Source organism: Coturnix japonica, chromosome 8 (assembly GCF_054131305.1).
Source record: "Coturnix japonica strain WE chromosome 8, WE-NBRP24, whole genome shotgun sequence".
Classification (NCBI taxonomy): Eukaryota; Metazoa; Chordata; class Aves; order Galliformes; family Phasianidae; genus Coturnix; species Coturnix japonica.
The window spans coordinates 18605628-18633310 of record NC_140670.1 but is presented as its reverse complement, the minus strand read 5'-3'; the positions used below and the strand labels follow the sequence as shown (position 1 = coordinate 18633310).

Sequence of the window (27683 nt, the reverse complement as noted above, 5' to 3'; positions counted from 1 at the left end):
AGTGGAATTATTAATGTTATGTGCAACTGTAATTCAGGGTACACTTGTTGAACTTCCTATATTTTTACCCACAAAAGCTGGAAGAAATTACTTGAAATGGAGACATTTTGCATTTGATAGGGAAAAGAACATACATTCTCCATTGGCAGATTCACACAGATGTCGAGTGGCTGAAGATATTTCCACTATCCTCCATACGTTCGAGTGAATAAAGAAATCAGACCACAAGAAATTCAGCATCCTTCCTATCCTGCACTTAACTTGTAGATTTTCTTGGTTTCAAAGCTTATTTGATGATTCAATGACAAGCAATCAAACTGTCATTCAAAGCAGCATGGTGGAATGTAAATCTCACTACAGGCAAGAGCAAGGTTACACAATGGGAGAGACAATCCTGCTAAACAGGCACTTATTGATGGGTTCCAAAAACAAACTATACAGAAGAACAAGATAGGGGTCAGGATGAGCAGCTGGCTGAACTTCTGCTGAATGTGGAACAAGGCAGACAAAACTCCAGGAAAGGCAAAGAAGAAATATGCTAAGTACAGCCCATTGTTTAAGACTGTGCCACGACTTCCACCTTGTGTATTTATTATGCTTCCAGCAATGACACTTGTTTAAAATGCAGAAACACCCACCTATCACCTAAGTGTCATCAGTGATGCGCTCTTCTCCAGCCATGAAAGAAGTCAACTCTAGTCCTGAAAAAAGTCAGTCTAGGCTGATAACTAAACCACACATAGGAGAAAACAGAACATCTGGCCAGAAGGATGAAAGACCTCAAAGTGTAAAACTGCCTATGAAAACCTTAAACAAAATCTCCTGACAAATGCATTTATTTCTACTTAGGAAAGAAAGCCAACTTTGAGAGATGGTCAGATTATTCTATGTAGCATTTGAATGACGAGGTGAGAAAGAAGATGGCAGTGTCAAGCATGAGCTGATGAGAAGGATTAATTCTCATTCAGTAATATAAAAATGCAGCAGACACTGATGATGCTGTTGGATCAGGGAGCAATGGAAGAGCTGCATAATTTGATAGTCAGGCTTGATTTGCCATTTGAAAGTTAGGTGGAAGATACTACTTTACTCCAGAAAGGATATAAAACAGAAGAATATAAAGCTACAACTCTTCTCAAGTCTGGAAACTAGAGAAGCAACTTGGAATGAGAATTTGATCTTACAATTCAGGATGCATGGAACTGAACCGTGCACGTTCCTCTTTTTGTGTTTTAATGAACAACATAAAAATAAAAGTTTTGTTAATTATCTATAAAATAGATTGTTATTACTGCACAATGGGTAAATAGCAATCAGTCCTAGAGATAATGTTCCTATACAGGGGAGGCAAGACAAAAATAAATAAACCCTTAACCACAATAAAATCCAAACACAGTTTAAGAAAGCTTGTATTTATTTCAGCCTCAATAGAGTCAGTTTGAAACTGTCAGAGAGACACTGTACACCTATATACAAATTCAAGAACATGGAGTAACTGTTACTTTTTATTAACAACCAGTTTAAATAATATGATAGAAGTATGTCCTGACAAAGGGGAACAAACGTGCTTCTTCAAGGTTTTTTAGCTGTTTTGGATCTCAGCCGTCGCTTGATGATCAGATGATCACTTTCCTTCTTTGGTTCCTCAAATTCCTGAAGAAAACATTTCAAAAGTTACTCATCTTTTTACACAAGTCTGACAAGCTCTTCTTGACCCACGCAAACATATTTCTTCCCCTAAATGGATTTCAGAATGGAATTTGCTTATTATGCTTGTTTTGTGAAACATGAAGCGTTCAGAAAACATTTTTAGCCCCAAACCCTGTAGCTATGGTTTGCCCAGAATTTCAGTTCTCGGTTCAGTTCCATGTTCTCAGAACTACAGTGAGAGAAGAAATTGTCTCATCTTCTTCATCCTCTAACAAAAAAAAATAACATTTTGGTTTCTGCCCCTATCTTTCGTCAAATCAACAAAAAATTCAGAGGGATATTACAGTACGGGCAAATGATCACTATGCTGAACAGAAAAAGGACTCTATAATTAAAAGATGCAGTTCCAACAGAGCAAGAATGTTCTTAGCACAATAGCTGCTGACAGAGTCATGAAACTGGCACATCAGATCCTTTGCAAGTTGGCTTAGACAGGAGATCATAGTTTAAGCATACCTAAAAAGCTGTCTAAGTTGTGCTCTAGAAAAGCGTGTGGTAGAATAATCCCACTCCAACACACTGAAATTATCTATGATTCCAAATTAGAAGACATCTCCGTGATTGCTACATCACCTACTTAGTAAATTGTAAGCCAGCCAAACACAGAGATCTTTGAGGACAAAATAAAACAGAACAGCAGGAAGACCAACAAGAATGACTTGGTAGAATAAAGAAATACCTCAGTACTTTCAACCTCCTCCTGCAAATAGATGAAACCTCCAGTCTGTTTGGACTCCTTAGTAGTTTATTTTAAGCCAAGACTACAGTATAATTGCTTACCGAAGATGCAGGTATATCTAGAGGGCCAGAAATGTCAGTTGAATACAGCTTCCTTTTGGATCGTTTTGGCTTGGTCTCTCCTTCTTCGAGACTTTCAGGTTCATTAGATTTAGGAGAACTTACTGCTGAAATCAGCTTCTTGGCTAGAAGAAATTTGTTTTGATTCATAAACCAATCAACTTACTGGTTTTGTGAGTCTTTAAATCAAAGAATGCAAAAAAAGCTTCGTAACAAACTTGGTTTATAAATGACACGCAAAATTTAAGCGAAAATACTCAGAAATTGTATTTGTTCATCGAGGTTCTTTATTGCTTCTATAGCTGAAACAGTTTATAGCTTCAGGTACGGCAGCTTAAATCACGCATTAAAATGGAGTATGAAAGACAATCAAGACGAATAAATGCATTTACTTCATAAATCAAAGGACAACTTAACATGGCAGACAAGTTCTCTAAGAACACATACATTAATAGCCTACAGCAGAAACAAGCCATTCTACAATGCCTAGGAAACATGGAATAAAACTTATTCTACACCAACCTTTAGAGTGTATAATAGAAGGAGAGCTTTGAATAAAATCTCCAGTTTTTTGCAGTGTTTCATCCTTCTTTTTAGTCAGTCTTGAAGTATGTCCTCGCTTTCTCGGGAAGTAGTCTTTTCCGGATTTCTGTTAAACAGAGATGTGAACATGTGAAACAAAAGCATTGTTTAAACTTCATTTTAGTTCAACGTTATTTTAAGTTGACATTTTGAGCTTTACTACTGACACCTCTGTTCATTATGCTGATGATACCACAACGGCAAGTAATGTAGACAATTTTATACCCTTTAGGGAGTTGTCAAAATTTCAGCTATTTCAAGGCATACGTTTCTTAAAGTTTCTTAATAAGGCAGTAGTTTTTTTAAAAATAGCTCCCGAGCTGTGGAGTTGTTTCTCACATAAGCTGTTCTAATTACATAAAATAAACAAACATACAAACAGAAGACAAGAGATGGGAAAAATCTACTACTCATACTCTGACCATGCCAAGGATACTGCTATCACATGTGAACATCTGTTTTTAATAACTGCCATGCATATTAATGATATGAACCTTAGTTTAATACAAGGGCTTCACTTACAAAAGCACACGATAATACACTAAAGCTTCTCTTCCCAACTATTCAGTGTGCAATATCCTTCCCTCCAAATCATTACACAGTACAGCCATTCCACGCTCTGGGGACAGACTGACTTGCCCTTTGGTTAGCTTATGGAATTTAATTGGAAGAGCTCATAAGCATGTAAGATTCCCATTCAGGTATACAGATAAGGATAAGACACTGCTTCTTTCGTGTGACCACACAATTACAGGAAGTGCCAAGCTAGCTTCAAAACTAGAACAAAAACCAACCGTTTTCTCGTCACTTGCAGAGGGTGAATTAAAAGCCATGACAGATTTTGTATTTTTCCTGTTCTCACTTTTCACAGAATCCTGGGAAAATAAGACAAGTTTCAGCCATGATTCTTTTGGAAAGAACAATTGATGTCACAAAAGTGAACACTTTAAACACTTTTGCTAATCGTAGGGAAGTATTTGCTAGTGGTAACTATTCCACTGTAAATCAAATAATAAATAAGCATTCAATTATAAAAACAGGACATTAAGATATCAGTATTAGACATCTCATGATGTCTAAAAAGCTAATTTATGTCTACAGGTTTCAAAGAAAATACACAATGGAGTTAAGAGAAATTCCCTTCTCTTAAACCTTTATCACTGAGCTTGGCTATTAGTTTTGTATCATTAAAGCAGTTCATTGATTCAACTCTTCAACTACTTTACTGAGGTAGAAATAGCATTTTTTTAATGCTTAAATGAGAATGGTAAAAAGGCATCAGATATTTTGTTTTCTGTTTGTTCTAGGTCATACCTCATCCATGTCGTCACTTCTTTTCTTTTTTGCCTTTTTTAGAGAACTGAGAATTGTTTAGAGAACTTGAGATCTTTTCCTACTCATTCCTTATCAAAAGCAATACAATCACAACATGTTCAGATCTGAAGTTTCATACTGACCTTAGATTCATTTAACGAAGTGAGGCTCCTAGTACATCGATGTGACAAATAATTGTCTTCAGCTTTGCATCTTAATGGAATACTTTCTCCAGTTTTAGTTTTGCTTTGTTGTTTCCTAGGCTGTAAATATTTAAAACGAGTAAAGATTAGGCTATGCATTAGACCTCCAAAATATCTTGAGTTTTCTAAAGTTACAGTGTAAAACCTCAAACTCAGACGCCACATGAACACGTAAGCTGAAACACAGCACAAGTGTGGGAAGGTAGTAACATCTATTCATTGTGTGGTCTTCAGATACACCCTACTGGGTCTCACTAACAGTCTCAGGCAGTATTCTGCCTCCAAAAGAGAGAAAGCGAGACATTATTTAGGGACAAAATCTGTAACGCTGGTCGTTTTGTCATCCATTCCCCCCATACTCTGCACGCTCACAGCTGCTATGTTAGAACACCAAAGGCTAAACCTCTGCCTAATCTTCAGCATCCACATACGAATACATGGAAAACTGCATGGAAAAGTCCCATAATGTACACAGAGAGATGGTGTTCTAGTAAATCAAATATTTTTGAGAAGATGAGAGCACATGTTTGAGTGGAAGACAAAAAGAACCAACAAGTACTCATCACTGAATATGTAGTTAAAGGACTATATGCTAAGAAAAATGATTCTAGCTCCAGTATCTCCTAGGAAAACAGAAGAACAAAAAGGAGTTAACAAGATGTTAAGTACTTACTTTCTATAAATATAATCATACCTTTTCATTTACAGACTCATTCCTTCTACTTTGTCTTTCTTCAAGTAAAGGTATTTCCGGCAAAGACTGAAGGCTACTGTGGTTAATGCGTTGTTTTAATTCCTTTATAAAGTCATCTTTGTCAGCCAGTTCTTTTCTTAACTCTTCTATCACAGTTGCATTATCCTAATAAACAGTAAAAACTGCTGAGTTGTGGGACTGGCAAAAGGAATTAACACACACAAGCAGTATTGCAATTACTTAGTAGCATCAGTTTTAGAATTGCAGGCTAGAACAGTTAACTATTCAAGAACAGTAACATTTCACAGATTTGTATGGTCACTGTTAGAAGTGCAGTAGTCACAGAATTGCCTGGGAAGTTGTAATACAATATATTTTGATTCTTCTATTTTACTTATGTGCTTCAGCCTTCATCTTTCTTAAGATATAACAACCCGAGCTTTTATTTGTTCCCAAATCCTCGGTACTGTGAGAAAGTCAGCAGTTGTAGGGGAAGTTTTGCTATGAGAACATCTTTCTTCTCAGAGAAAGTGAATCCAAACATTCTCAAAAGAGCACAACTCATTTAGTCTTCTGTTTAGTTTCTGAAATTCTATGCTACTGCTTAGATTGGCTATCCTGATTAAAAGCTGGATGTTGAAATAAGAAATGGAACTTCCAGAGATCATCCCCCCTCTGCTTTTTGATGCTTCCCTTAATCTCTCTCCACGTCCCCTTCTGTCTTTTCATGCCATTGTAGATACTACCTCAGAGAAAGCAAAGGAAGTAAGAAACCTGAGACGGAGCTACTATCTGAGTATTGAGCCTAGCTTGGGATCCGGAAATGCTGTGAATTATCGGAAAAAGCTACAGATGTCCAGTCTGACTGTAGGATAACTGTAGGATATAACTGTAGGATATATAACTGTTGGATACTGTAGGACTGTAGGATAAACTGACATCTGTTTATCTGAACTACTGAAAAATTTGAAATTTTAGTAATTAACAGAAATTCTGTTTCTGAAGAACAAAAATAAAATCTGGTGCTTTTTTTGGTTAGTTGCACATGATGTCAATACGACAGTGTTCAAGAACAGAACCACACCCAGAATACAAAGAGCAGGTACAAGAGTTTTACAAAATTTGTGGGTAGCTAATCAGGTAGGAAGAAAGGAGAGCTGACCTTGCTTGAATCCTTTAAGGCAGATTGTCTCAGTTCTGCTATTTCTGTCTCTTTTTGTATGGCATTAGAAGCCAAAGTTTTGAGCTGTTCTTCCAAAGCTTCTACTAACTGATCTTTCTCCTCACGCCACTTTTGAAGATTACGGTCCTTTTCCTCCAGCTCCTATATTTCATGTTGAAAGAAAAGCATACACAGTAGAAACAAGCAGAATCATTAAGACAGCCTAGAATTAATAAGTTTTTCATATAGCATAAATAAGGACTCCAGCTGATAAAAAGAGTTTATGGTAAGACATTTCAATTAACATATTGTGATGTCACTCAACAAGATCAGGTTATATGCATGTATTATATATGTATTTACTATGCAGATTATTGTATTTAAAGCAATCTGCCAGTGCTCTGTAGTGACTAATTATTTGAATATCTTTCATGGTCTACCACTAATTTCAGTTGGCCACTTTCATTTTGCTCCAATTGTTTTTTTTGACCTTTTCCCCGTTGTTTGGAAAACCTGCATCATTCATGTAATAAAAATTAAGAGCAAGTAGAATACCTGTTTAAGTTGTTGGATAGTATAGTCTTTATAATCCAGCTCATCCTTAAACTGGTTATTAATCCTTTCAAGTTCATCCATCCTGTTCCTGAGGGATTCCTCCACAGAACGCATCATGGACACCTGTAATGTAAGCACAGCTCATGGTTCATTAAAAGACTTCTGTAATCCAACCTGGCCAAATACTTCTTTGTTAAATAAAGAGGAATTCAGAAACAAGTGCTGAGTAGGAAAACGACAGCAAGTGCAAGGAAGACATGAATTCATTTTTAAGCTTCAATTTTCCACCCCAAGCACACCCAATAAACTTTCAGACTAAGATCCCGCAAAATGGGTTTTAAGATATCTTCTTGTTTAATAATTAAATTTTAACTATTAACATCACTGAAGCTGAAATTGAAGAAAAAAAATATACTACTTATATTAAAGAGCCTCTGGAAATTAGTCTATTTCTCTTCAAGTAAATAGCATTCTTCTTTCCAGTTATCAGCGTTTTTTCACAAGACTTAGGTTTTAGGCTTTGGAGTTACCACGGATACCAATGGCAAGTCACCAGTAACGTAGAGATAATAACAAGTCCCCTCCAGAGGCAGATTAGCTATTCTCTTCACAAACCTTATTCCAGACTACCAACCAACTTTACTTTCCTCTGTTCATTATCTATGTGAAACCACGTTTTAACTTCTGCTCCCCTCTAGAGCTTCAATGGCAACTTTACCTAAGATTTGCTGCTAGCCACACTAGTGTGAAATTTCCAGCTTCATAGTTAAAGTTTGAGAAGTTTTAACAGCAGAAAGCCAAGCATAATCTTACAGAAAAAATATCTCAGTTGACTACAAACCTCGATTTTAATTTCCTCAATTTGTCTCTCGGCATCAGAATGTTTGTCTTTTAGATCTGCATACTCTTCTTCTTTCCTCTGCAAATCTTTTTTCAAATTCAGTATAAGGGCAGAACTCTCAGAAAGAATATTTTCTAGCCTTATGTTAAAAATGAAGAGACAAAGAACATTACTGTTACACATCTCATGGAAACAGCAATTACAGCTTAATCCATGCCCTGACCTGTTGGATTCTAGTTGTCAATAGACTCTTAAATCTATCTAGACCAGTGACAAGATTTAAACAATTACTTTCGAATTTCAGCTCGCTTCTCATAATCAGATTCTGAAGCAATAAATTATTCAGATGCTATTCTGAGGGATGTACAACAAAACCACCAGAAGTCCCCATATTATTCTTTATTTCCTTGCACACTCCTGTTTTCCCTTGGAACTCAAGTAGCATACCAAAGCATCCTAAAGTAGTAGGTTGGCTATTGATAAGCATGCAAATGCATTAAGTCAAAGGGATGTTCCCATTAACTATTTTTAACTCTAGTTCATTCTCAAAGGGCTCTAAGTTAACTCAGTGCTTACTTACGATTCTATACGTTGCACTTTCTCCATTTCACTCTTTTCCTTTTCCCAAAGAGAGTGTTTCATCTGCTCCAAGCTATTTTTCAGCTGCATAACTTCTTGAATCAGATTTGCTTCTTTGCTACTTAACTCTTCCACCTTTTTGTCTGCATTAGCAGACTTCTCCTGCAGAGTTGCTGTAACTGTCTCTAGATTAACAATAATAGATTCTTTTTCTTTAAGTAATTCATTGAGTTTTGACACATTGTCTTCCTTTGTCTTGGAAGCCTCCAGGAGATATTCAAGCTCTCTTATTTTTACCTCACAGTTGGCAACTTCCTCCTGAAATTGTGCAATCACTCTCTGATCTTCTGCAGTCTTTTCTTCAAAGTCCTGAGTTTTCTTTTCTATTTGCTCGCGTAACTGATTCACAAGATCATCTTTCTGACTAGTGTGAGTTGTAATCTCACATAGCTTCATTACAAGTTGACGATTATGATTTTCAGCATTATTCAGTCCTGCCTTTAGGTTTTCATTGTCTTGAAGCAGTGCTTCGATGTGCTGACTTTTTTGTGAGGAAACATCAACAATACTTTTGCATACTTCCCAAATCCTTTCAAGACTATAGTAAAAGGAGAGGTCCTGCACAAGATCTGAAATGGAAGAAGTCTGTGACTGAATTTGAGATGTCCCTGGCTCATCTTTTTCAGAGTTTGAGGAATCCTTTACATTGACAAAGTCAGTACCGATAGCGTGAAACTCTAAGTGACATTTGTATAATTCATCTAATTTGGTCCTCATTTCTTTTACTTGTGACACTTTATCAATTATACATTCTTTGGCAACTTCTATGTTGTTAGTTAGTTGGGCATTTTGGTCTTCTAGTGTCATATTTATAGATCGCTGTTCATCCAGTTCAGAAGCAATTCCCCGATAGTCAGCTTGACACTGCAGAATTTGTTCACGGAGGGCATCAGCTCTTTCTTCAGAAAAAGAAAGCTCAATACGCAGGCTTGTTACCTGCTTACCGAAATCTTCTTTTTTATTTTTTTCTCTTCCGCATTGTTCTTCAAGCACAGCTAAATGACGTTCCAAGATTTCAGTTCTTTCCCTCAGTGCTAGTACTTCCTTTTCATACGCGGAGCACTTTTGTTTCATGTCTTCAATTTTCTTTTGCTCTACAGTGTTCTTTTTCTTTCTCTCATTTACAACTACTGTAAAACAAACAAACAAACAAACAAACAAAAATAAAAAGGGAAAAGGAATGTAGCTCAGATTGATTAAAATCATTATTACATAGCAGTTCACAACACCAAGTAGCAACTTCTAAGTGAAAAACTGTTGTAATATGCAAGCCATACCCTCACATCACATAGTATTTGATACTAGTGAAGGAATTAAAGTCCTCTGAACACGTAATCAGGTGCCTCAGATTTCTATACAGAATTAACAGCAAAAGGTTTTCAGTCTGGTAGAACACTTTTACCATGGCACTACTCAAACCTTCCACTCCACACCAGTAGAAAATCTAATTAGATTTAAGAAACATGGGAACGAGATAGATAATTCACAGCTATATTCTTTCTATCTTCCCTGCTTCAGCAATCCCTATAAGGCAGCCAGGAATCACTCCATCTACATCTAAATGGTAGATAAACAGTTCTCTAAGAAATTTCATTCAAACTCACAGTCCTCTTACTTTCAAAAGAAAGATAAAACCCTGGACAAGTGGATCACTTAAGTGTTGATATCTGTCTCTCTTATTCAGTTGATCTCTAAACAAAATATGAGGATTCCTACTTCTGTCCACACTTACTCTTTTGCATATAAAGTTCGCTCATAAAGTTGTACAAATTTGCAGATTCAGGTTTCCATAAATATTCCATTAGTTTGGGGCTGTTTTTTTCTTTAACTGGTGAGCAATTAGCTAAAATCACATGCATTTTCTTTCTATCAAAAGCGACTTCTGCTGTATTTCATCAATTACGTAAATTCTGCTGTAATTCATCCAATTACGTCCATTCCAGAATATGCATACTTTAAGTATTAAAAAAATAAAAATAAGTCAAGACTTACTGGGGATTGGGTCACCACAACAATATATTCCATGGTGATTCTTGTACAGTCCTTTTATTACTACAACTACAGAAATGCAGAATTCTATAGCGCCCACGTGCAGCCTGCATTTCATACAGATTCACATGTACTGCATGGAAACAGCCTCTCAACTCATCTAAGGAGTTTTATATACAGCCCTCAACTGATTTAAAAGTCATACTGAAGAAACAGCAGTGGCATATTCCACCCCAAACCAGGTTTTGGGTTTTGACTGCTGCTCCCAGCAACACTAGTGAGGGGAATATGATTTATAAGTAATCTAAACACTTTATGCTGAAAACAACAAGCAAGCACTAAAGAAGATAAATAAGACTAGGGAGAAGATGTGTAATGTTCAGTCTAGAAGCTCCTTACACAGGAAGTAGGGAAAAAGCATTATTACAGAGCATAGGAAACAAGACCTAAAAGCTCAGAGAATGGTGTAAATACCCTGAACTTTAAGCCGAGATAACATAGCATCTCCTAAAACACTTTTGCTCGTGCTACTTATATAACTAATTCTACAAAAGAACCAGCACAACATACCTGTGCTCATTGTTCTACTGTGTATATTTAACATAGCTAAAGAATATATATTAAGCAGTTTTTGAAATTGGACGCTATAAATACTCACAAATAGAAGAAAATTTTAACATGATTGAATACTCAGTACTTCTTAACAGAAAACTAAATGCTGATATTGTGACTATCAGCTACCCATTTTAATTCCTATGTGGAGCACTGCTGTCATTAATTTTTAAATGAGAGCTTTGGTCATATGATTATAACAAACCCACTACTATTTGGAGTATGGAGGAGTCCACATCCCTCCCTCAGTCTCTGGTAAGATGCATATATGCGATGCCATTCAGTGGACACATTAGGATTCAATATTTATGCCAAATAAAGGCAGCAGGGACAAATCATCCAAGAACAGCATCTCATCCAAAGAAGGCCTTGACTTTCTCCCTTGCACGTATTTTGCAAGAGGAATACAAGAAAGGAAGGGACTACAGCTAAGTTTTAGATTTTCCCTTCTACATTGTATATGCCTTCCATAATTCTAGGAACACTGATGCTCAGCTGTGCCCAGAAATGAAGTTAAATGCATCAGAGCTTATCCAAACCATTTTGCTCAAATATTGCCCATGAGCGAGCAATTAGCAGGTCGTCAACAATTTTGATATTTGCTTCAGGAAAAACAAAACAAACAAACAAATAAAAAGCACTTGAACAGCTGATGCTACTCAGAGGATCAGCAACAGCAGTTGAAACAATCCTAAAGAAACTGCTTTAAAACTATTACCAAATCTGCAAGTGCATCAACAGATGAGGAAAAAGCAGCAAAAAGGAAAAAAATAGTGCAAAAAACTTTTATTTTTAAGCATTCAAAAATGAACAGCATAGGACCTTCTGAAAAAGGAATATTTACATAACAGTTACTTCTATTTACAGTTTAACACAGTGGCTTTTCTCCTTATACCATAAGGTACGCGCTTCACAGCCTTTTGCTTCCGATCCGGAATAGGAAGCAATTTATTGTTTTGGATGACACTTCGTTCAACGATGGAAGAAACTGTACCTTTCTTTGGAGGTGGCTCTTCCACAGTAGGCTTATCTTCATCAGTACAGCGCTTTCTTCCCACTTCCAACTCAGTTTTCTCTTGTTGCAGTGCTTTAACTGAAAGCACTGAAAATTGGCTGCTTTCAGTTCCTTTATTACTGTTCTCTTCTGTCGGTTCTGCTTTAATGGTAGTTAAATGGTAGGTAGTCTTTTCCTGTATTGATATAAGATCAGTTACATTGAAGCTTAACAAAAGGAGCACTAAAGTCTCAGTAATCTTCTGTAGGCAAATATTTACACAAAACCATACAGCTAAAATATTTACCCAGTGACTCTATAGACATCAGTTACAAATCTCAATAGCAGACAGAACAAGTACACCTTCAGATAATGACAAGAGCAATACTCGGTAGAGTATACAAGGGAAAGCAAGAGCCTAGCAGGTTACAAAGTAAAAGACTTGCACACAATCAAGAGTTTACCAGTTTATCAAAGAATTTCCTGTTTCCAAGAAGTCAACAAAATTACAAACATGGTCAAAGAGCAAATGGTCAGCTCTCATACAAGTTCATCACATCACACTTCTGCTAAGCTGCTAAAATCAATTTCATCGTGACAGATATAATCCAACCTTAAAACTTAGTCAGCTCTGTCACGCATATTTTAGATTGTGTCCTTGACCACAAGTGAAGCTTCCTTACTTACAAGATGACGATTGTTAAGCCATGCTGGCACTGCCAAGGACTGATTATTCATCTTTAGTAACTTATGAAAAGAAAAGCTTCAGAAGTGTTCAGGCCACACAATCTCACAGATAGAGTTGGAGCCTTGTTCTTGGAAGAAGTAATAGGAGAGGACATGACTACTCATCACAGTCAGCTTTAATACCATGGAAATACTAAGTTGCAGTGATGCAGACAGTCAAAGACTAAGAAGGGTCAAGTTGCTAAGCTTACAAGGTTAGAGATCTGAGTGACAGAATTAACTATAAATGTTTTCAGAGCTCCTTCAGGCTACCAAACATCAAAAAATGAACAAAAAACACCAGAAGTGGTATGCACACATACTTAATCAAGCTAGTCTTCACATATTCAGTAGCTCGCAGTACGTTAGTCAGGATAAAGTTTTATGGACTGCATAGAACGTGGAGATATCCTGACCATTCATACTCATACTTCAAACTCTACTCAATATACTTTTACTGTTGTTCTTCCTCTGATGTAGGACGTGTGAGGCAGGAGTTAGTGGAACACACTGATATTTTTGTTGTTTGTGTTAACAACAACTACCTTCAGATAAATTTGAATTGTTTACAGTTTCAAGCGAGTACCAGCTACACACAGAAAATCAGTTTTCCAAAAATGTGTTGATTACAAGCATAGGGTTAGTGTTTTTCTTTTTTTGTATAAGGATACTGGGATGTGTAAAACACAGATAATCTTTTACATTTTCTTCTGAATGAGATTTTAAGTCTTGAAGCTCTGTAGTAATGTCATCTTTCTGCACCACGATGTCCATTAGCTCTCGAATCCTTTCATTTTGTGCATTCATTCTCTTGGAAATAAAAAATAAAAAAAATTCAGTCATCAGTTTCTAATGTAGTGTTAAGTAGCTGAATTACACAATGCATTAAAGGCAAATTCAGTTAAGCTAAGCTCGGTAAGAAATCTATTAATGGAGCCTACTGGAATTGCTCTTTAATATACATGACATCATAATGCACAGAATCAAGAATGCCCTCAGGATCAACACAGGTGTCAGGCACTATGCTATGTTCTCCACCCTGAAACGTAATTTATAATAAGTTAAAACTGGTGAATAGCTGACTACATAATAGCTGTTATTTCTACAGATAGTCTGGATAGCCACTATGAAGACAGCCATACAAGAAGTTTTTAATTTCAGCTTCAAAACCCACCTCACAAATTCACATACAACATGACAGTGATTCGTATGGGGGGAAGATAAGTGGCATTCTAGTTACAGCTAATATATTTTATAGTATTTGATGATGAGGAATCTTTTTTTTTTTTTTTTTAAATAATACCCCAGGTTGATCTCCTTCAAGGAGAGATTGTATGATTTCTCTTCAGCTGGGATTTTAGCATTATCACTTACAAGTTCCTTGAAAATTTCAAGGCGCTTCTCAGAATTTTCTTCAAGCCGTTCTCGTTCATGGTAAAGGCATTCTCTGTAATACAAAAGAGAAAAGATAAGTCAGCTAAGTTAGCCAACCGCTAAGCTATTTAGTATAGCTTCCTGTAAACAAAGATGCTTCTCTATTTAGACACAACAGAATAATACACAGAATATTACTGCTACAGTGACATAGAAATGTATTTTCCCTCTCCCCAAGATTTGTGGGAGGTGAGAGAGAGCAGCAGCAGATAACAACAGATGCAAACGTTCACTAGAAGAATTTTTTATGAGTTCCTCGAGCCAGAATAGTTCTGTTTGCCACTAAGAAAATGGTAAATAAACATACCCAGCACTCCTCAGCCCCCACATCAAAGCCGTTCCTACACCGTGTTTCTCCTAAAAATCACAGTCCAAACAGAAGCTGATTTCTTAACAGAGACTAAGGAGAAGTAAATGAACAAGTCCAGCAGAATAGTAGACTAAAACTTTCCTCCAATCCAACTCTTGGCCACAGGTGAATATACCCTCAATCTTTCCTTTTCAACCAACAATTTTAAGAACATTTAAAGCTAACTTACTTGAACTGCTTTTCCTGCTCAGCAAAACGATGGGTAAATTCTTGTGCCACTTCATCACGAATTTTCAGTTCCAGTAGTAACTTGTCCTCCTTCTCAGCAACAAGTTTGTTCTTCAAGTCTTCTACAAGACTCAGCAGTGCCTAGGATAACAGCAATATTAAATTTGTCATTAAGCGATGGTTTCCCTAGAACTGAGTTTTCTCCTTTCACTCTATTTGAAAATGAGGGATAATATTAATTAAATGCCAAAGTATTCTCTAACCTTCTGTTTCTGCCTCTTTGCTCTACTCAGAAGTAACTTCTAAAAGAAGCACAGTCCTAAAATAGACTAAAACATCTGTTACTTAACAAACTTCCTTCCCCCTCCCAACAAAAAAAATGAGGGAAAAGTTTTCTGTATTGCTAAAAACAAACGAAAACATCACCCACATGTAATCCTTGCTATGTACTGACCACAAGTAACTAAAAGTAGACAGAAACAAGTCCACATGTTTCATTGCTCTGTTCGAATTTGGACACCTTTCACACAGCCTTTCCACACTAGACAGTAAATCAGAGTCATTCTGCTTAGTTCTTACCACTGAACGTACGGAGAAAAAGGGTGTTCAGAAGAAATAGGAGAGAGATGTAGGAAAAGAAGGATGTTGTTATAAGCTTCAGCGATACACTAATTCTTGAAGTAGTCCTGGCACTTACTGAGTATTCTTCTTTATCTATAAGGACTTTATTTTCTTCATGTTTCAGCATTGTTTCTTCTCCTGACTCATGTTCTTTATCCATTTCAACATCACCTTCCATTACATCTTCTAGGGTTCGGTCCCATAGAAAACCAGTGCTTCTCCTTGGGATGGTCGTTTTAGAACAAGGCATTGGTGACTCACTTGCGGATTTCTGGCCAAATGACACATCGTTGGGAGGTACAGATGCATCTGCAACTATAACCTACTCAGGAAATAAAAGACAAAGCCATCAGTATTTTTCCAACCTTGACTAGAACTTTCAAGAGGTACCTGCTGTGATTTCCTCTCCTGAGCTTCCTGCTCCTATGGCCTACGCTTTGTTTGGTCACTACTTAAACCAGTTTTCAAGAAAGTACAAAGGAGTTATTGCAGACTCCAATCCTACTTTTAACCTCAAGAGTTTCACTAGGCAAACAATGTACAAGAACTGCCACTTCATGCAGCCATAGATTTCTGCTTTTTTTAATGTTTTGAGTTCCCAGTTGCATTCAACGCAACTGATCATCATCTTTTCAGTTCTTTGTCTTGCAGCGCCACATCACCCTCATAGGCTGCTCCCTCTACTTTCACGCTTAACCTCTTTCAGATAAGGCCACAATCCAAGGGCACACATCCATCAATTGTGCTTCAAACACAAACTCCCAGCACTTCAAAGTTTTCCATCAAGACTGTAGCACTGATCTGACAGCTTAACTTCTTCAGTGTTATATCATAGCTCTCGCACCTACCCACTCCGCTTAACCCCCACTTTCCCACTGAAGCCTCTGATGGGCATAACACAGCTTTTCAAACTCTTTGCTGCTCCACTTCTTTTGTCAACGCTTGAACTGGACAGTATTCAAAATTACAACAGCAGCAACATATGGGGTAGCTGAATTTGCTTTCCTACATGGGATCATATTTTGAGAAGAGCGAAAAATTAAGTAAACAGCATAAAATCTCCTCCAGATGTAACAAGTTGGTTCTTGTTAGGTTGAATACTTTTTAGGAATGAGATCTCAGAAGATGCTTCTGCCCTCACACCCCAAAGAAACACAAAGACCCCAGTAGAGATTTTTAGAAAACTGTAGGAAAATTAAGCTCAACTAAAACACTAAATTAAAAAACCTGACTGCTGTATGGAGACAAACACCCAGATTCACTACAGATACTACACAAATAGATTCATATTCTTAGAAGAACAGAATTTCTTCTTTAAATGCAAATCATAAGTACTGATCAACAAAATAGACTACAACATACTCACTTTTTGTGCAATAGCTGAGAATCTTAGCACATTGAGTGTTTCTTCATAGGTTGAAGCACACTGGCTGATGTTTACTAACATGTGTATCTTCCCTTTTCCACTGAAGAATCCCTGAAGAAAGTGTGTTAGCTTACTTTCACGAAACGGTATGTGCTGCTGCACCCTTTGAAGACAAAAACCACAACAAATCCCATTACCAGAAGTTAACAGCTTCATTTCAATGTGAGAGCTATCCAAGTGGAAGACAACACATTAATAACTGCACTAGTCTTTAAATCATTTTGAGTTGTGGGTTGTTTTGAATTTATACTTTTTGCTAGTTTGCAGACAGGTTGTATGATTGTTCCAGCTACTATGCGGCCATTATCTTCTTAGACAACCCACGAGAACATTTCAAACAAAAAGTACATTCAACATCCAGCCTAAGATAGGTCCTACAGCCTCACGTTAGCTTAAATTCTCTCTCACCTTTCTCTTTCCCATACCACAGTTGGCAAAATGACCTATCTACTTCTAAGAAAACAGTACCCAACAAAATCAGAGATAACCTCTCTCTCAGTATATTGTCTCTAGGAAAGGACAAAAGTAAATATTTTGGAAATAAAGAAGCATATACTTATCACAACATCTCTGGTGTTTCCTAAACCAAGGTTAAGCCACTGAATCAAACAGCTGGTGATGTACAGAAAATTAGAAGAGAACTCCTAAAGCATGACTAAACACACTGTTCTCTAGTGAGGTTACCTGCTGGACTCTTTACAACTACTGAATTCTGCAAACAGAGCTAAAAGCTTCACATAGCTATGCTCCTGTCACAACACACGTGACCCATAAGTAGCTTTAGTGCAGAAGTGGTAAATGAGTTCTTATTTTAAAGAAAATTACTATCAAAGTCATCACTACATTTCCCCTGTATTGTTAAAATTTCAAGTGATCAGGACCAGCAGATAAAACAGTTCTGAATAAATCAAAGCACTTTAAGCAGCAGCTAATTTTAAGAAATCCTTCTTCCCTAGAAAGCACAGACAGACAAGAGACTAATCCAGTAGCAAGGCCTATTTTCATCTACTTCTAAGCATAACAGATATTTGAATAGGCTACCAGGCACAGTGTGGCATTTCATGAACACAGAGCTCACCTAATCTTTGGGACAGAAAGACACCTTCAAATGAGAATCAGCAGAGAATTCTGCAATTATATCCAGCTGTGACTGTAAATAAATACTACATTGTTTAAAATACAGAAAGCTCTGTCTGCACTCATTTAGAGCACAACCTCAGACAGAAGTAGTAAGCAGGCTTTTCTTCTCTCAGAATTTGGTTAGCTAGATCAGAAAGAATGATGAAGTTGCATCAAGATTTGGAAAAAAGAATATATATATATGTATATGTATATAATTTTTTTTCCAAATATATATAATGTATGTGTATGTATATATAATGTGTGTGTGTGTGTGTGTGTGTGTGCGTGCGTATACATATATATATATGCATATATATATATATATGTATATTCTGACCATGTCTCTTGGCTAGGACAAAGCACAGCAATATCCCTGAGGAAAACTGTTACAGCAGAACTAAATGATAAATGCAATTAACTAACAAAGGAGGAAAAGGTCTAACATTTCACACATTTAAAGTGAAAATAGTGAAAACAAATTTTATAATCTGTCCCGAAACTTGTTTGAGAAGGCAAGGCCAGAAAAAAAAAAAACAAAAAAAAAACCAAAAAAACAAAAAAACAAAAAAAACCACCCACAACGCTAATTTGCTTAAGTCTATGATAACACATTCAGAAATTTAGAACTGGAATGGTTTTATTTGGGAAAAACAAACAAACAAACAAAAAAACAGAAACAAAAAACAACACAAAGCAGGCAAGTTAATAGATCACTTTCTTAGATCATTAAGTCTTCACACATCTGCAGAAGCCTACAGATAGTTTTCACTCATAACGTACTTTCGTACTCTGCATTTTAAACAATAGTTAAAACATTGTACATGATATCTGAAATCTACAACTAGTTTACAGTTTGTACAAGGACTTACTTTGACTGCTGACTGATCTTGAGTGCACTAATACACTTGCTTAGAGTTAGGAGAGATGCATTGATATTTCCACTCTCTTTCAGTCTGTCACCTTCATTGCGCGTCTTGGTATTTCTTTCCGAACCAGCAAGATCACACAGTGATAATCTGAAGGCAGATAAGGAAAATTAAGTTTTCTTGCCTTTGAATGCACATTGATTATTTATCATTTCCAACACAACCACTCCTCACAGAGGTACAATTTCTTGAACCCTTTCATGCTTTTTAATGTTGCTTTCCTAGTGAAGTTGCACACTATTTCCTGCCAAACTCTTTTCCAACACAGCTTCCATTTTTCTGCCATATTCTTCCTTCTGAGGATTTACGTTAGTTCAGAAGTTGAGTGAGAAGGATAAAGGAACACTGTGTGTAACAGTGGGCACAAGATATAGAACAGCATTACAACTTGATGGTTTAGTACTGCGTGATGACAGGAAATGGGGAACCACCACTCATCCAGGAGGCTGTATCAGGGAACCTAGTGTCCGTAGCCTAATATCAATACATCAATACTGAAAGTAACTGACAATTTCATCCTAAAAAAAGAAGGGAACTCTGCTCTGAACTTACTCATTGACTCGTGTCACTCGTGGCATTTCAAGGTCTTCGATTCTTAGTACCTTAATTGTAAATATACTGTGGCTAAAAGGAGAAATGAAGCAAGATCAATAGCCAGAAATACACGCATTTTCTAAAATCTATAACATCTGTTCAAAACACTGCTGGATTTATTCCAGATTCAATTAACAATAATTCTACTAGATGCATTAAACCTTTTAAAGGGACATTCTTTCTTGGTTTATTTTGCTTTTCTTCCCCCTCATGAACCACCATTACTTACATGGAAGAAGGCTTAGTTATTTTGTTGAGAGTTTTTGATAAAACACTTAGCTTTTGTATGCACTTATCTGCTTGAAGGACTAATCCTTCTAGTTTAAAGCACTAGAATCACAAACTTCACAAAATATCACATGGAACACTAGAAATCAAGCCTTTTTAAAGCATCTTCCCCGAAAAAAGCCATAGACAATATTTTCATTCATCCCTCTTCCCCATGCTATGTTACACCCAATGTTAGTGAAAGTTTCCCACCTTCGGCTGGAGCAAGTATTTAGCTTTGTGCTCGCAAAACTCTGGTGTTTCTGTCCCAGTTTAAAAAGTCTGAAAGCTTCTTTAGAATCAGAAATCTGAACCCACTGCAAACCTTTCAAAAGAAGGAAAAGTGATTTTTGCAAGCTTCATTAGCAAAAGAGAAAGTGAACAAGAAATAAGTTATACAAACTAAGAACATTTAGTTAAGACAATAAAATACTTCATTAACTCTGCCTCAAACACACGACAAGCTGATGGCAGATAAGACTAAGATTCTTCCTCACTCATTTAAGAGCTTTCTATCTCAGAAGAAACATTGTTACACTGTTCCATGACAAGCTTGGCAGTTTGCAAAGTATTCTAGTTACCTTTTACGTAAGAATAGCCCTTGATGTCTTGAGCAAGGCGAAGTGTCCTTTTTTTTCTGTCATTTGATAAAGGAGCCAGTAAATCATAAAAACATTCATTGTAAATCTCAAAAAATGAAACCCAAACAGAGAACTTCACAAAATCATCTATAGATAATCTGCTAAGTTGGTCTGATAGTTTTGAGAGATTTTCTGCACCTGCAAAGTAGAAAATATTACAAGTCAATGTAGAGACAGTAAAACTAGCTGCATTTAAAAATAAGGAATAGTTAAGCTTACAGCTTAAAACTTTTCCCAGAACATAAACACAGAGAACCCCCAGCTCTCATACAAACACCAGGTATCTGGAAGTCAAGACGCTTGCCCTACACATTTGCAAAGACACGCCTGCTATAAAGCTTGCTTTTTCACTTCCAAAACCCAATCTAACATCTATAGTTGGGTTAGAAATATTCAGAACTCTTCAGTCTTTACGATATAGAGAACTGAACTAGTAAGGACACTTCGTTCTGACTTTTTAGGGAAAAAAAGTATTTAGTGAGTTCTTAAGTGCCCTAAAGGCATGTCAGAAAACCACGAGGGATCTTATCACAAATCATACTCTTATTCTTTGTTTTACTTTCACCTCATAAAACCAGGTTATGATAGATGTCCCAGTAGTCTCCTAGTCATTTTATTCCTTCTGTTTTCTGCCCAGATGTCCTGCCCATTATTCCGTTCTGTTACAAATAAAAGCTAAATAATCCTTTTATTATCAGCATTAGCCAAAAAAGCCAGTCGTTGACCTTACAGAAGCTTTTCCAATTGCTAGTGTTTAATATAAAACATACCCTTAGAATCAGCTGGGGATTTGTCATTAGTGCTGTTGTGATGGTCTACCTACGAAAGAAAACAGAGACTTTAGGATTTATTATTGATGTACAGCACCAATACACCACTGGTTGCTTTTGTTTATTTATTTATTTAAAAGCAGCTCTATTGTTCTACCAGAAAACAATACAGTATAGTTCCAAGGTGCCAACACAAAAATCCTGGCTACACATTTTGACTGGTTTCACCCTACTACTCATTTCTGACAATTCCTTTACTATAAGATCTGATGCATTTCAGCTTTCTGATTCAGAAAGAAAAAGAACAAATAGGGAGAGAATCCCCAACAGGAAAAGGAGTTATTTAATAGGATGATTTTCAATAGCCCATTTATAATTTGCATTTTACCCTTCATGAATCTTGGACTCCTGAAATATTTTTCTTATTGGGATTTTCTTAATTCAGGACTTCCATATCCTATGGCTTATTAGGTCAACTCTCAGAAATGGAAGTTAAGGTAGAATACTTGATCACTTAATGTAGATAAGCAGCTTATTATTTCTTAACTCAGGCTATCAAAGTGTTACACAAATGAAGTTATGACTAAATTTTGTAAATATAATATTATTAAGTAGTTTGGTCAAAGAAAATACAGAACAGCTCCCAACATGTAGATCTCATGATGTTCATAGCTGTATAATCAGTTCCCAGGCTTCAGGTTGTGTTGCTTTTTTATAGAGCAAAAAAGTAGAAAGAAATTCTCATCTACTGAAGAGGAGGAATCTCACCTACCAGATACAGTATGCTTAGAAGTAAAACTTTTAACATAGAAGCTTTCATCTACATGACACTCACCCAGATCTGACTTTGTATAGTCAGCAAAGCTTGTACCTACTCAGCTTATAAGGTCAAGTATTTTACCTAGGAACACGTTTCTTGAAACTAGAAGAGGCACCTATATCGCATGATCGCATCTTATCTCTCTAATGGAGTAGGATGAGATCAGCATATAGCTGTCCACTGCATTTTCTTTCCACATACTCACTAAACCTAGAACAGTTTTACACATCTTTGGTTCATGTAGAAGACAGGTGTTGTTTTTCCCCTGAAATACTTAAAGATCATTGGAGCTGGACTTCATACTCAGCTGCGCTCTTGAAATAATTCAGAAGGAATTTTACTGCCACCTGCCTTTCACACTGTGAAGTCCACACTTAACCAACTCATCAGTAAGATCATGTTAACATACTCCACAACTAAAATACCACAGTGCGGTATAGCACACCGCTAATAAGATGCTTCATTCTTTTTCAGCAGGAACAGAAAGACAAATAGAAAACTGTGTGTAAATACAGAACCCTCTTTCATTACAGAATGGAAAGGACAACGCTGAACTATCACAAGATGCATGTACTCATCATTTCTTTATAAAGTAGTTTCCTACCTCTTTTGTCAGACAAAGCAATGCATTTTTAAGAGCAATTTCTTCTCTCACTTCCTCATTTGTCAGTTTTACATAATCTCGCCACTGAATAGGTTTCATATCCATTTTTGTGTATAGCCTTCGTCCAATAGTTTTAAACAACATATCCATCGTCCTTGGCAAAATACCAACATCATCTTCTGTCCCTGTAAGCAATACACAAAAGAAGGGCCAGGTTACTATTGTAAGCAACATATAAACATAAATGAAGACAAAGATAACTGATTCTAATCTCAAGGTATACACAAAGAATTTAGAGGCCAGTTACAGTCTGAAGCAATGTTTGCAGTGTTACTAGACTGTTCCCTGAAAAATACTGGCTTTAAGCAACAGCTCACATCCCATTCCTTAGACATTACAGGGCATCACTTTAAAACAGCCAGAATATTCTGCATAAGCTTAGCCTTAAGAAGAAAAAATAACCCACAGCAAACTCCCACATTTAACAGACTTGCAGATTTTCAACTGTTTACCAGGCTTCCTTCCCGCTCTGAAACAACCCTGAAATACAACCAGAGTGATGTCTCTGCTACAACATTCCGTTCGTCCCACAAACCCTATTTATAAATAGCTACAAGTCTCATAAAAACTGTTAAAGTAACTCAGCTCCTTTCCCATTGCCTTTTCTTGGAGCACACAACTACCTCCACGTCTTGACTACTTCACGCCTTAGTTTTTCCACTGCCACTAAATACCAAGCAAGCTTCAGTGTTTTAAAGTCAGTCATGAACACAAGAGAGGACAATACGCAGAAGAATTTCTATAGTGCTGTATGGAAGGTGCATAGAAAGATAATTTTTGAAGATACTACCCTGCTGATTCTTAATATTTAAGTCCTAAAAAGGTATTACTGTGGGAAAGTCTTCAGCTCCACGCGTATAAAACTATTGGAAATGCATAGCAACAGAACACTAAATAACAGAAATAAGGGGAATTTGTTTCCTGTGAACCCAATCGTTTCATTTGTTATGACAGTATTAAACACAAAAAACAACTGCTCCCAGCCAGAAAGGACATTGATGTATTATTTCTGTACTACTAAAGCTCAGGGAACACAATCTCCTATGCTGCTGTTATTACTAAAATCAGAAATTTGAAAAAAGATTGAAATACCTTGAGCAAATGTTTTAGAACGTTTAATTTCTGCCTACAATAAATCAAACAAACTCAGACATACTTTGCCTTCAAATAAAGAACAGCATTTAAGATGCACGCCTTTATAGTAGGAACAAAAACCAAAGTTATTGTAGTGTAGACTGTCTTACACACTTGTAAATTTAGTAATATTTGTTATGGAAGAAGACGACTTTTCAAGGCTACCAATATTCAAAAGAAGGCAACGTACAAGGCCTGTTGAGTAACTAGGTAAGAAGTCATAACATCTGTCTTCTAGAAGTAGTTCTCACTTTATGAAATTAATTCAAGGAAAAAACAGTTCTGCTCATACCTTGGAATGTGTAAGTTTTCCCAGCATTTGTAACGCCATACGTAAAAACAAGGCGATCACATCCTTCTAAGAACTCTTTCACTGGTTGCTTCATAGTACCGTCAAAGAATTCTTCTTGAGTTGCTTCAGGTCCAAACACCTGAATGTTACCAAGAAGCTGGTTAATCTCTTTATTTTGTTTAAGCAATACTTAGGTACTTGTAAGGAATCAGATACACGTTGATAATTCTAAAGACAGTTAAGAAAAACTTGTTTGCTTTCTATGAAGTAACAGAAGACAAGCAACTTTTTCCACAAATAACTTAAAATCATTTAAAGACAATTAATTTACCCGTGAAAAGGTGAACTTCTGTGTTGTCTGTCCTAAAGTTTTAATGCTCATTCTTCCCAATGAGCTCTTAGGGGACTTCAGTATAATGCTTGTTGAGTCCTCAAGTGAAACACATCCCTATTACAAGGAAGCACAAGTAATGCAGGCATGAAAAAAGTTTTAAAAAGTCATCTTACAGGAAAGAAAACATATATACTTTAAGGGTTGTTTTTTTGTTTATGATTAAATAAATGCCTTACCTGCGATCCATTTGCTCTCTCCCGTGCTGTAAAGGGCTTAATACGCAGGCAAACTTGTATGTGTCCTCTAGGCTCCAAACTAGACCTCTAAAATTAAAGAGCTGGAAGTTAGAAATCTGACTAGATCCTCTGTTTGATGATTAGCACATTAAAGCAGCATTATTTTCATCATCCTATTGTAACAGACTCATTTGTTAACACAGGAAGTAATAATATTTTACTGTTTTCACAAGTGCTTTGGACCCTGCTAAACTTCTTTGTCAGAGCCTAGAATTTCAGAACAAGTACTACTGCAACACACTCCTGTACTGCATTCAGGCCAACTATAAACAAAAGTACTCCATTATTGTGCTTCTGAGACAATGTTAGCTTCATCCACTAATACCGGTGCTCCTCATAAGGTATCAAATAACACCACACATCTTGGTCTAGTCTATGCACAGTCTAAAAGCATAGTGAAGATGATTTTCATCTCCTCTGTAAGATTCTAATGCTTCTTATAAAGAAAAGAATTAAGTTTATTTTTAAAAATCCAATTAATTTTAATATTAAAGCTTTCTTACCCGGCTCGTGTCTGAGCTTGATGAAGCTGAACGAAACTCATCAGAGAGATCTGTTTTGATGTCTTCCACGTTTACTGCTTCTGTTCTTTCAGGAAGCTCCATACAATCTACATAGGATGGTCTTGAAAGTTTATCTTCATCTGAATTTGGTTCCATTCTTCAAAATAATACAAAGAAAATTATTCTTAGCTCTTTCCACACATGATGTAGAGTTCCTAACCTCTGTTAGATGGGACCAAGAGATATCTGCAGTTTGCTTTGTGTGTATATACTGACTCTTTTTTCGTCCATTTTTCTGTTCTACTCAACTTTCTTTATCTCAAACCCACAAGTTCAACCAGCTTCCTATTCTCCCCTCCATCTCACTACAAGGAGCAAACCGTGTAGTGCCTAATTGCCTGTCAGACTAAATCACACCACAAATGCCCATCAAGAAAAACCCTTTTGCATGTAGCACAGCCTCACTAGAGCCCTGATGGCTGACGGAAGTAGTCACAGATGTCACTTAATAAAAGCAATCCTGCTCTACATAACATTTCCCAGTATCTCATTTTGCAGTTAGAGCATAATAAAAGATTATTAAAATAAAACAATGCAATGGCTTATCTCTGTAGCGTAATAATAATAAATTGTTGGTATTATAAAGGATAACTCAATGCAGTTTACCACTAGACAGAGCTCAGAGGCACTGCAAAGTCTAATTGGTTGCTTTGGCTATTTAGAGGGTACTGTAGAAATCAGAAAACCTCGTGGCAGAGTACAACTGTTGGTTTTTAAATTCGTAATTTAACTCCTTCTCAGCAGTGAATCTGCAACAGAAATGGAAAGTGTAATTGGTTCAGTGTTACGGATAGCAGACAGAACACCAAAATAACCTCTAAGAAGTACATTTGACTAAAAATACCTGTGATACTACAGTTGGCACTTTTGCAGTTTTTATTAATACGCTGAAATAGCTTATCAGGGTATCACTCGGATATCATGGCAAAAAGCACTTTTAGGTGCTGCCTCACTTCCGACAGCTTGAACTGAGATTCAGCTGTCTTCCAATACTACACCCTCACACCTATGCTACAGCAGGGCTCGTACGGTGTCTGTAAGTGCGAATGAGGAATATAAATCGTTTTAAAACTCCAGCCGTTTAAACGACCGATGGGACCAAAGGATCAAAGCGCCTTTGCTCGCTCACAGCACTGCCTCTTATGCGGTCGTATTTTTGCTCTCCAGGAGCATCAGAAAAAACCGGGATGTACCAACACACAGCTCAGCCTTCCCACCTGACCTGCAAGCGCAGTTACGCCGCTAATGCCGCCGCTAACGCCGCCGCTAACGCCGCCAACGCCGCCGCTAACGCCGCCTCTGCCTCTCGCTTCAACCGCCGGCCCGCGGGATCCTCCCGTGCCCGCACCGCGCCGCCCAACCGCTCCCGCTCATCCCGTGCGGAGCGCCCCCCTGCGCCGCCCACCTGCGCGCACCACCGCCGCCGGCCAAAGAGCGCGCCCGCTAACGCCCGCCGAGTCCTTTCAAATGCAGCCAACGGCAGCGCTGCGGGCACCTCGGATGTCCCGAGTGAAGATTTGCTTGAAAATAACTTCAATGAAAACAAAGATTACTCAAATATAATTATTTGGATAATGTGCCTCTGCTGGCTAAACTTCTTGGAAAGTCTGACATCCAAAGAACCCTGCACACAGACTGCCCACAAAGCAATCATTTCCCCTGTTTCAGAATTATTCATTGGACTGCTGAAAGCAAACCAAGACTTCTAGCTTCTCAGCAGCTCCAAAAGGCTCAGAGGAATACTGAGCAGCAAAAGAGTTGTGCTGAAAAGCGATGCAGTAATGGTGCCTCTTGCCCTTGCCACTCAGCAAAGCCTAAGCTCAGATGGAGCCTGGTGATAACAGAGCCTTCAAAAGTCAACAGCTTTTTGAGATACTTTAAGACACAGTGGTTAAGTGCCAGGGGTTGTGAAACTGATAGAACTGAGGTTAAACATTTGTGGTTGTTTTTTCTTTTCCCTAAACAAAGCAACCTGTTTTCTGCACTTGCTGTGCCTTACGAAAATGCACAGAAATTAGGCAAGTCTGAGACGCACCAAACACCACATGTGACATTTTGTAAAAGATCAGTTTTGCAGCAGAGAACCACATATAATTATACCAAGTGTGCAACTACTTTTCCCATGCAGCAGCAGGCAGCAGTGAGGCTGTTCTCATAATAAAAATACCATTTGAAAGGTAGTGTAATTAAGTCTATATCATGATGTACCCAGTAGCAATGAGAGCTCTATTAACAGCTCCTGGAACAAGTATGTTGTATTAGGCGTGCATGAACACTCGGGATGTAACGCGATAGGCCCTCCCCTGCTCGGTTATGCATATGTAGAAGGAGTTATGCATATGTAGAAGGGGTGTAGACAAAGTAGATAGTGGCTTATTTAAACCGTTAACACGCACAATAAAACGCCATTTAGCTATTCACC

General features: G+C 37.2%; 2 protein-coding genes across 7 annotated transcripts in view; one reads left to right on the top strand and one right to left on the bottom strand.

Moving 5' to 3' along the window:
• Positions 1 to 27683, top strand: part of LOC116653616 (uncharacterized) — a 31231-nt gene extending 3548 nt beyond the window's left edge. Inside the window, exon 3 of the mRNA XM_085555412.1 lies at positions 26429 to 27683. Within this exon, the coding sequence (XP_085411538.1) occupies positions 26429 to 26970 (542 nt within the window). The 3' untranslated portion in view covers positions 26971 to 27683. The remainder of the gene's footprint in view (positions 1 to 26428) is intronic.
• LOC107315943 (kinesin-like protein KIF20B) lies at positions 1397 to 26762 on the bottom strand. 6 transcript variants are annotated; one of them, XM_085555137.1, is made up of 28 exons: positions 26667 to 26717; positions 25948 to 26010; positions 25202 to 25358; positions 24639 to 24725; positions 24400 to 24516; positions 24069 to 24207; positions 22583 to 22767; positions 21159 to 21207; positions 20329 to 20526; positions 19961 to 20072; positions 19439 to 19510; positions 18830 to 18976; positions 16779 to 16941; positions 15489 to 15734; positions 14793 to 14932; positions 14194 to 14266; positions 13522 to 13629; positions 12094 to 12289; positions 8440 to 9628; positions 7860 to 7998; positions 7019 to 7141; positions 6464 to 6625; positions 5302 to 5466; positions 4548 to 4667; positions 3885 to 3965; positions 3031 to 3157; positions 2491 to 2633; positions 1397 to 1653 (listed from the first exon to the last, which is right to left on the bottom strand). In XM_085555137.1, exons 3-28 carry the CDS (start codon positions 25355 to 25357, stop codon positions 1573 to 1575), a joined length of 4518 nt encoding a protein of 1505 aa, XP_085411263.1. In that variant the 5' UTR covers position 25358; positions 25948 to 26010; positions 26667 to 26717; the 3' UTR covers positions 1397 to 1572. The 6 variants fall into 6 exon arrangements, with proteins under 6 accessions (XP_085411263.1, XP_085411261.1, XP_085411265.1 ...); XM_085555135.1 differs by lacking the exon at positions 25948 to 26010 and having other exon boundaries at positions 26667 to 26762; XM_085555139.1 differs by lacking the exon at positions 25948 to 26010 and having other exon boundaries at positions 8440 to 9625; positions 26667 to 26762.

Coding starts and splice junctions, on each gene's coding strand:
- LOC107315943 (XM_085555135.1), bottom strand. CDS start 25,357: ATGGAACCAAATTCAGATGAAGATAAACTTTCAAGACCATCCTATGTA. Junction 15,735..16,778: donor TCTCAGCTATTGCACAAAAA/GTGAGTATGTTG, acceptor TTTCCTGAGTAG/GTTATAGTTGCAGATGCATC. Junction 1,654..2,490: donor TAGATATACCTGCATCTTCG/GTAAGCAATTAT, acceptor TGTTTTCTTCAG/GAATTTGAGGAACCAAAGAA.